Raw genomic sequence first — 9,163 nt, forward strand, 5'->3', positions numbered from 1 at the left:
CTACTCAGACCTTGTGAACTGTATGTTCCCTACTTCCCTCCTGTCATATAATCTTTTCCCTTTTTTTTTTTAAGACAGAATCTCACTCTGTTGCCCAGGCTGGAGTACAGTGGTGTGACTCAGCTCACTGCAACCTCTGTCTCCTGGGTGCAAGCAATTCTCCAGCCTCAGTCTACCAGGTAGCTAGGATTACAGGTGTGCACCACCATGCCCAGCTGATTTTTGTGTTTTAAGTAGAGATGGGGTTTCACCATGTTGGCCAGGCTCGTCTTGAGCTCCTAACCTCAAGTGATCCGCCTGCTCAGTCTCCCAAAGTGCTGGGATTACAGGCATGAGCCACCGCGCCCAGCACCTTTCTGGGATTTAAAGTCCACTGATTCCGAGGGCTCCTGTCTACCACCACTTCCCTCCACCACAACATCTTCTCCTCCACACTGCTGACTCCCTGGGAGAGCAAATCCAAGAGTGAGCTATGATTAGACAGAGCGTCCACCTCCCCTAGACGACTGCAGGACCCAGGCCATTGTTTCTCATCTCTATGCATAGCTCAGCCACCACCACAAGCTCCAAACTCTCAGGCCACCCATCGTCACCCGGGCTCCTTCTACCACCTGGCTGTGGATGCTCTCTAACCTGACTGAGTCTGTGTCTCTTCACAAACACACTCTCTGGGACTCACAGTTGGTCCTCAGCAATGCCTCCTGTATCCCTCAGCTGCTTAGCTCTCACACAACCCTCCTGACTGCTCTACTTTAATGTTATGACCGTAAATCTCAAATAGGCCTTCAGGACTATCCAGTGACTCTACTAAACTTCCATAAAATGTTTACTCTTCCACTCTCAAAGATGAATCTTTCACACCTTCTCTGCTGCTCAAACTGCCATCGTTCCCCATTCCTGACTCACTCTTAGCTGATTATCTTGCTTCATATTTCACTGAGGACATAAACATATCCTAAAGGGATCAATATGTCTCTCCCTCCATCTCTGCTTACCTCAGGACTCACACACTTTACTTTCCTTGTCATTTTCCAGTGCTCTCCTTGGGCACTGAATCCTGTCTCATCTCTTGCTTATCCCATCAGTGCCTCTCTCTATCCCATCGTTCCCATCAGAATGTAAATATCATGTCATATACCCACCTCCCACCATTGAAAGCCTTCTCTAGAACCCTCCAGCTACACCACATCTCCTAGCTCCACTGTATAGCAAAACCTTTCACAAGAGTTGTCTATTTTCCCTGTTCCCACTTTTTTCATCCTTTGTTCTTTCTAGAAAGTACACAATCAGGCTTTTGGTTCCATCACTCCCCCGGAGCTGTGAGCCTCACGTGTCTTCCTCCTATCACTAAGAACCTCCTTACTGCCAAATCCAATGTTGGCTCCCAGTCCTCCTCTAACCTGACCTCTCAGCTGCATGTGACACAGTTGATTATTCCTGCCTTCTTGAAACATTTTCATTAGGCTTCCAGGATATCACATTCTCCTGATTTTTCCTCTCCCTGGCTAGTCCTTTGCAATCTTGTTTGCTGGCTGTTTCTCCTCTTTTTTTCTGACCTGACCCCCAAGTATCAGAATTCCCTGGAGGTTTTGTTCTTTTTTTTTTTTTTTTGAGATGGAGTCTCGCTCTGAGCCCAGGCTGGAATGCAGTGGCATGATCTCAGCTCACTGCAACCTCCGCCTCCTGGGTTCAAGCAATTCTCCTGCCTCAGCCTCCCGAGTAGCTGGAACTACAGGTGTGGAGGCTCTGTTCTTGTCTCTTTTCTCTCTTTACCTTCTCTTTTGTCAACCTCTTTATTCCTATAGCTTTAAAGATGTTGACATATCCCAAGTTTATATCTGTATCCCGCCTCCTCTCTAAGCTCCAAATCTATGTACAGTATCTAACTCCCTACTTGCCATCTCTACTTCGATGTCTAATGAATGTTTCTCAACACAGTGTACACAAAAGAAAGGCTCCTACTTCTCACTCCCTGCAGCCCCTTGCAACCATGTAACTCTCTGGTTTTGCTAGTCTTAGTAAAAAGCATTATTATTTACTCAGCTGTTCAGGCCCTAAACCTCCCTTTTTCTCACACCTTTGTCCAAACTCATCAGCTTTACCTTTAAAATAAGTGGTAAATGTGATCACTTCTTACCACCTCTACCTGTCCCACCTGAGTTCAAGATGTCATGACCTCTATCCCCTTGACTTCTAATAGCCTTTTAACTAGTCTCTGCTTCTGCTCTTGCCCCCAAACAGCCAATTTTCCCCCCAACAACCAGAATGATCCTTCAAAAATATAAATGAAACTGGCCACTCACCTGCTAAACACCCTTGAATGACTTCCCACCACAGTTAGAATAATACGGAAATTTTACTTTGGTCTAAAAGACCCCACATGACTTTGGTGTTGTCTATCTGTCCAATTTCTTCTTGAACTTGACTGCTCCCTCCCTGTCTGTAGCTGAGTCATACTGGCCTCCATGATCTTCATTGAACAGGTCAGGCTCTTTCCCATCTCTGTACTCACTGCTCCCTCTGCCCAGGAAGCTCTTCTTCCCAGATCTTGCAAGCTTTGCTCTTCAGTCCAGTCAGGACTCTGCTCAAATATCACTTCTTTAGACAGAATTTTCCCCACTACCCACTAAAGCAGACCCTCATTGTCTTTGTCATTTTCTAGCCTCTCATCCTGTTGATTTTTTGATAGTGCATGTTAATCTTGACTTTTTGGGATTCATTCATTTGCTTAAGCCTATCCTTTCCAAATGCAAACATCTCATTGGCAAGGACTTTTCTGCCCTGTTCATCCAAAGTGCCTAGAACAGATGGTCCATAAATACTTGTTGAGCAAGCAGATGCATGAATAAATGTGCAAAGGGACTCAGGTAAAGAGTGTAATTTCTATAATTTCAAAGCTGTGATGTACTTCCAGGAGCAGAGTAAGTAATAATGATGGGCAGGCACAATGGAAGGCCAGGTGTTGGACTAAAGAGGGCCTCTCTGGCAGCCCTACAGGACAGACATTTCTGCAATGATAGAAATGACCTATATCTCTGCTGTCTAAAACAGTAGTTACTAGCCACGTGTGACTATTGGGCACTTAAGATGTGGTCAGTGGGACTGAGAAATTGAGGAACCGAATATTAATTTAATTTAATTTCAATTAACATTTAAATAGCTATCCATGGCTTGTGGCTATGGTATTAGGACCTGAAGAATCCCTTCCCATGACTTGTGATTGCCGGATAATTGTGTATAACTCACCGAGTTGTCGAGAGGACTAATGAAATAAAAACTTGGGAAAATGTCTGGAACATAAATGGCACAAAAAAATAATAGTTGCTATTATTGCACAGAGTTGCAAATTAAAGTACTTTAAGTACATGCCATTTAAATTAGGCTGTAAAGCACTTGAAATGGACTTTTACTAATGTTAACCATGATGTTTTGTTTTTTAGAGTTGGTGGATAATCGATGTTTGGGTCTATATTTGAGCTTCCAAACTAAAAATAGCATACAACCATTCTGGGATCTCACTGAAGGAGATAGATGACTATTCCAAGTGGATCAGCTTGCTGATACTTATAAGGAGCTAATTAATTTTGACAACAGCTAATTTAGCATCTGCAAAAATTGGATTTGTAACATTACGTGTACTGTATTATTTTCAAACAGCGTCATCTGCAACTTTCTGGATGATTTTGGGTAAGAGAAGTGTTTGTTTTAATACTTACTATTAAAGTAAAAAAATAAGTATTTACTTATTGGAAACATTATGATTAATTATTTAAGGCTAAAATTGGTTTGGACATAGAATCATTTTTTTTTTCTTAGTGGCTCACCGTAATTCCTTCCATACTGAATCCAGAAAATAAAATTAGCACAGATATAGAACATAAACAGACCATTAAAACAAACCCTTATGAATAACCTAATGCAATAATAAAATCGCACATTTGTCCAGAATAAGCGTGGTACTTATTCTCAGGCCAAGAGAATTTGCGTTCTGTAGCAGAGTGAAAATGACATTCCACAGTCAGCCTAAACACTTGGTGGAGACTCTGAGACTAGAGAGAGCAGATGCATTTAAATTAAACACGTGCTTATAGGCATTAAGAAAAGTTGACATTCTTATTACAGAGAACAATTAATCTGCATCAGTTGGAAGCCACTTTACAGTTGAAAAAGTGTTCTAGGACCTAATATAAATGAGACTGGAGTAGAAAGAGAATGAAAATTCACTTTTCTACACGGGAGCCTTTTCTAATTGCCCTAGAGCTGTGCTGTTTGAAATGCTAATCCATCCTCTCCCATCCAGGACTGGGAGTCTGGGGTAACAGAAGCCAAGAAGGGTGAAGATCCCCAAATGCTAAAGTGAGGGGTGGTCAAGACTTACCAATGGGCATCACTAAGAAAAAAGGCAGCCAGCAGAGGACGAAGCAGCCCACCACGATGCCCAGCGTTTTGGCCGCTTTCTTCTCCCGGGAGAACTTGAGGAGCCTCACCGAGAAGTGCGTCTTGGTCTTGGTGCTGGCCACCCCGCTGCCTCCTGCCGGGGCGTTTTTCCGATGGATGCGGAGCGTCACTTGCTCCGAGTCCGACTTGTCGGTCTTGAGGCCAGACTTGAGGCCCCGGCTCTCCCTCTTGGCCACCACGTAGACGCGGCAGTACATGACCAAGATGATGGCCAGCGGCAGGTAGAAGGAGCCCAGCGCTGAGAAGAGCACGTAGCCCGGCTCCTCGTTGATCTGGCAGATGGTCTCGTCCTCGGGGGCCGGCTGCCTCCAACCGAACAGGGGTCCGATGGAGATGACCAGGGAGAGTGCCCAGACGCAGAGCAGAGCCATGAGACCCCTCCTCTGGGTGACGATGGTTGGGTAGCGCAGCGGGTAGCTCACGCCGATGTAGCGGTCGATGGAGATGATGCAGAGGCCCATGATGGACGCGGTGCAGCACAGGACATCCACTGCCGCCCAGATGTTGCAGAAGACCCTGCCAAAGGCCCAGTAGCCTAGGACCTCGAAGATGGCGGAGAAGGGCAGCACCGTGGAGGTGAGCAGGAGGTCGGCCACCGCCAGATTGACGATGTAGTAGTGTGTGACTGAGTGCAGGTGTCGGTGACAGGCTACGGAGAGGATCACTAGGATGTTCCCCAGCACCCCGAAAAGAATGAGGCCCCCCAAGATCACCCCGAGCAGAATGGCCTTGGAAATGTTCACCGGTGCCGGCGGTTGGGTGCAGTTGGAGCTGTCGGAAGCATTTCCGGAGAGAAACACCATGGTCCCAGCCGGGGCCGGGCGAGGTCCGGCTCTCCAGGGCCACCCCGCGGGCTGGCGCGGAGGCGGGAGCGCGGGAGCCGGGAATCAAAAGGTCTCGGCTGGAGGGAGCCCTGCCAGCTGGGTTTGGCTGGGAGTGAGAGCGCGCGCGCGGGTGGGAAACAACCCTGGCCAGCCCTGGGAACCCTCAGAAGGCCACACGAAGGGGCAGGGCATTAAAGGCGACATGGCCAGGGGCGGGCGGGGCTGCCCGGGACCCTCTCCACCTGCTGGGCTGGCCTAGCCCGGACCCCAACTCCCTCCCTACCCGAGGGTGGGCGTGAAGATCCAGGAGACTCCTTGCAACATGCAATTCCAAAATTACGAGAGTCTGCTTTTCCGCGTTGTGTGATTCGTCCTGGCTCGGGGAAGATTCAGCATTCTGCACATGATTCGGAATTCAAAATTCCAGCGCCAGTCTCCCCCACAAACCAAAGGATCAGCCGTCGATGCTCAAAGGCAGGGACCGATGGCATCTGGGCGCTGCTCCTGGCCCGCAGTTACCTACATTTTGAGCTGCCCCACCGAAGGTTCCTGCTGTCTCCAGCTTCTAGGAGCACAGGCCAGGGGACGTGGGTGTGAAATATGTGTTGAGACACAGGCGGCTGCCGGGCATCGTTTGACCGCGTCCACCTGAAAGAGCGCAAAGAGAAAGGCGGGCTGTGAGCTACGCGTCCCAAGGAGAGAGGCTGTGCTGAGCTCGACGGGCTGCGGGACGCCAGCTAGGAGCCGGGCTGGTTCTGCGGTCCAGAAGCTGCTTCGCCCGGCTGCGGCGGAGGCGACTGTGGAGCGCATCTCGCGTCCCCACCACTGGGAACCTGCCTCGCGCGCTCTACTGAGTCACCTCTGCCCGAGTTCAGGATTCGAAGCGAAAAACAAACAAACAAAAAAAACAAATCCCCCTAACCCCAGGCTCCAGCGCTCAAAGGCTGGATTTCAAGCGCCGGTACCGAGAAATTAAAATCCTCGAAGCCCGGGAAGGGCGATCGCGGCTGGCGAGTGTGTCGCACCGATCCTAGCCGGGGAATTCTGGAGGATGTACTCGGTTTCCATTAGAACAGGTTGCTTCGCAGTCACCTGGAGGGGGCGGCCTGGGAGAGGGAACCGCTGCGACCCAGGGACCGCAGGGCCAGGACCACGCGCACGCTCACGCTCACGCCGGTGGAATTCGCACTCGGGTGCGCAGAGCGCGCCGGTCTGTCCACCAGCCAAGCTGACTTGAGAGCCAGGTCCCGAGCGAAGCCGGGAGGGACCCGAGGGCTGAAAGCGACCCAGGTCTGTCCACGACGCCTCTCCAAGCCTCACTGTTGGCCACCCGAGGGGCTCCAGCTGCCAGCCGTAGCGGGACTGCGGGGGCACGGAGTGGGGAGGACGTCCCTCTGCAGAGGCAGCTTTGCAAGTGACAGTCACTGCGGATTTTGCAGGCGTAAACATGAAGCCGGCATGCCAGCGGGCAGGGGCCTCCTTCGATTTTCTGGGCTGGGGGCCACCACCTGCGTAAGAAACCTGGGTTTCCACAACTGCGAACCGACCGCAGGGACTCGGCAGGACCGCGGGGCGTGAGGAAGTGCCCACCTTGCCTTCTTGGGTTGGGCCCTGAGAGGAGACCTCGGGCAAAGACTGTTGTTAAAATCCCAAGTTTAAGACCTCACAGGTGGTATTAAAATCGTGCCACTGCAGAAACCCTTTCCCTCCTACCTCGAGGGTGATAAACACAGGGTTAAAAAGACACTTGTTAAGTAGAAGGCAACTTCGCAGAAGATGTAAGGGAATCGGGGGTGGGGTAGAGGGGCCGGTATAAAACCTGGCGGAAAAAACGGGAGGCGCTGGGAAAAGTGGGGGTTCGGTCTCACCAGACGGCGGGGGATGTCTGCCCTCACCCACTCGGCCCTGCGGGACGCCTGCCCCGGCGCACTCACCTGAAGCGCCGCTGCTGAGCCACCAGCTAGCGAGCGTGGGAGGCGGACCCGGCTTGGGTCCCGGGAGCTGCCTGCCTGCTCTTCTCTGGAGGCGGAGAGGGGACCGTCTCTCCGAGGAACCAAATCCTTGTCCTTTTGCACCCGCTGACTCACCCCTCCACCAGCGATGTCTTTAAGCTCCTGGCCCGCTGTCACTTTACCTGCATTTTTTAAAAGAGTCAAAATAGGAAAAGAAAAAAAAAAAATACAGATAACCGATAACTCCACAATCACCCTTTTAATATTCAGCTCCCCGACACCAGAAAAGAATAGCAAGGAACTTTGCAGCTCTCGCTGACGTAACACAGGCAGTAGCCCAGCTAGTACCGTAATATCCTGCTGCTACCGTATTACTCCACGGCAACAGGCACAAGTGCGTGTACAGCTGTAATGTTTTCCTCTGGCCTAAAGGGGGTTGGGTTCTAGCGTTTCTTTAAAAAGGTTTGCGTGTGTGTGTGCGTGTGTGTGTAGAGTCATTTGTAGTAAATAACTTCTTTAAATGATCTGATTTTAAAAATAAAGAAAAATGGACACCCTTGCTAGATATTGCTGTGTGTATGGTGTGTTCATAGGAATGTGTTATAAAGTAACTTTGAACAGTTTGATTTGATTAACATTTGTCCTAGGTTTTGTTAAAATCAAGAAGTATATTAAGAACATTGTAATTCCAAATATGCAAGTAAATTATAAAGTATTTTAAATAGCAAGTCAAATCAGATAAAATTTGATAAATTCGATTGTAATGAAATTATATTTTCAGGAAGATAAAGTGGATATATCTAAACCTTATTTAATATGATTCACTTCTAATTTCTTTAGACAGATGAATTTTAAGAGCATTATGGCCACAGAGTTTGGTATGTTTTAAATGCCACACATTCTTTTCCAGCTTTCTTGAGAAAACGGTATCTTTTCAGGAGTGTTACTCTCTTTAATTCATTAATAGCTGGAGTATGAAAACCTAGCACCACCAGCCTCATTACTTTTTTCTGGTAAATTACATACTCTGTTTCCCTTATGATTGAATGAAGTCATATGTGTTTCAGAATATTGGGAACATAGAAAAATGTTTCCCACTCCAATTCCTACCTCCTAAGTCATCTTCTTTCATCTTTGTTGATGCAGACAAAGTGGAATGTTCTTATTTACTAGTTCCCCTTAAACCTAGGAACAAAGAAATAACTTTAAGCAGTGGTGTGCACTTAGATTCTCTCCTGTGAACAAAATCATATTAGTATGATTACCTTTTCTAAGTGAGATTATGTTTGGGAGGCTCTTCTATAGCAATAAATCTCAAAATGCTTCAGAGGAATGCCCATGAGAGGGTCAGTGAATCCTATGTCATGGAAGACCTAATATTTATATTTATTTCTCTATTGTATACAAAGTACTCCACCTCTGCCTCACACCTGTAGGGATAGAACTCACACTTAACACATTTGATTTGAATTTAATATATTTTTAAAACTGAATTTTGTGCCATAGGAGGAGCATCCTGGTTGAACAGACAGCTCCCCTTCTCATTACTAAGTCACCTGCTCTCTCTGGGATTCAGCACCCTTAGGAGGAAGCTTGACCTCAATTCCCTGCACTTCTAGTACTTTATCATCAAATATGTGTATAATGCCTGTGCCTCCGAAATCTCATCCATCAGAGGGATATACACTGTTTAGTTTCATATTCATTAACCGGATGCTGTGAATGCAAATTCTTCATTAAGATGTGTTCCATGGTAGATAAGGGAAGCAGTGTTATCAGCAAGTAAAGCAACTGGAAATTGCTCAGCTCTGCAAGGTCGAAAATCACAAAGGTCTTTGTAACTCCCAGTACCCACTCTCCAACAATTAAGAATACACATAATCCATCCCTGCACCCACCTCCAATAATTAACTAGTTAATGCCAAGATA

The 9,163-nt window shown here is 47.8% G+C and overlaps 1 protein-coding gene across 1 annotated transcript in view; it reads right to left on the minus strand.

Moving 5' to 3' along the window:
• The window catches only part of ADRA1A (adrenoceptor alpha 1A), a 95,092-nt gene extending 87,536 nt beyond the window's left edge, over nucleotides 1–7,556 (minus strand). Inside the window, exons 1-2 of the mRNA XM_011983857.1 lie at nucleotides 7,217–7,556; nucleotides 4,379–5,930 (exon numbers count right to left, since the gene is read on the minus strand). Coding sequence (XP_011839247.1) covers nucleotides 4,379–5,261 — 883 coding nt within the window. The 5' untranslated portion in view covers nucleotides 5,262–5,930; nucleotides 7,217–7,556. The remainder of the gene's footprint in view (nucleotides 1–4,378; nucleotides 5,931–7,216) is intronic.
• Nucleotides 7,557–9,163: the final 1,607 nt, after the last annotated feature.

The sequence above is a fragment of the Mandrillus leucophaeus genome, unplaced genomic scaffold, assembly GCF_000951045.1.
Source record: "Mandrillus leucophaeus isolate KB7577 unplaced genomic scaffold, Mleu.le_1.0 Scaffold256, whole genome shotgun sequence".
NCBI classification, from domain to species: domain Eukaryota; kingdom Metazoa; phylum Chordata; class Mammalia; order Primates; family Cercopithecidae; genus Mandrillus; species Mandrillus leucophaeus.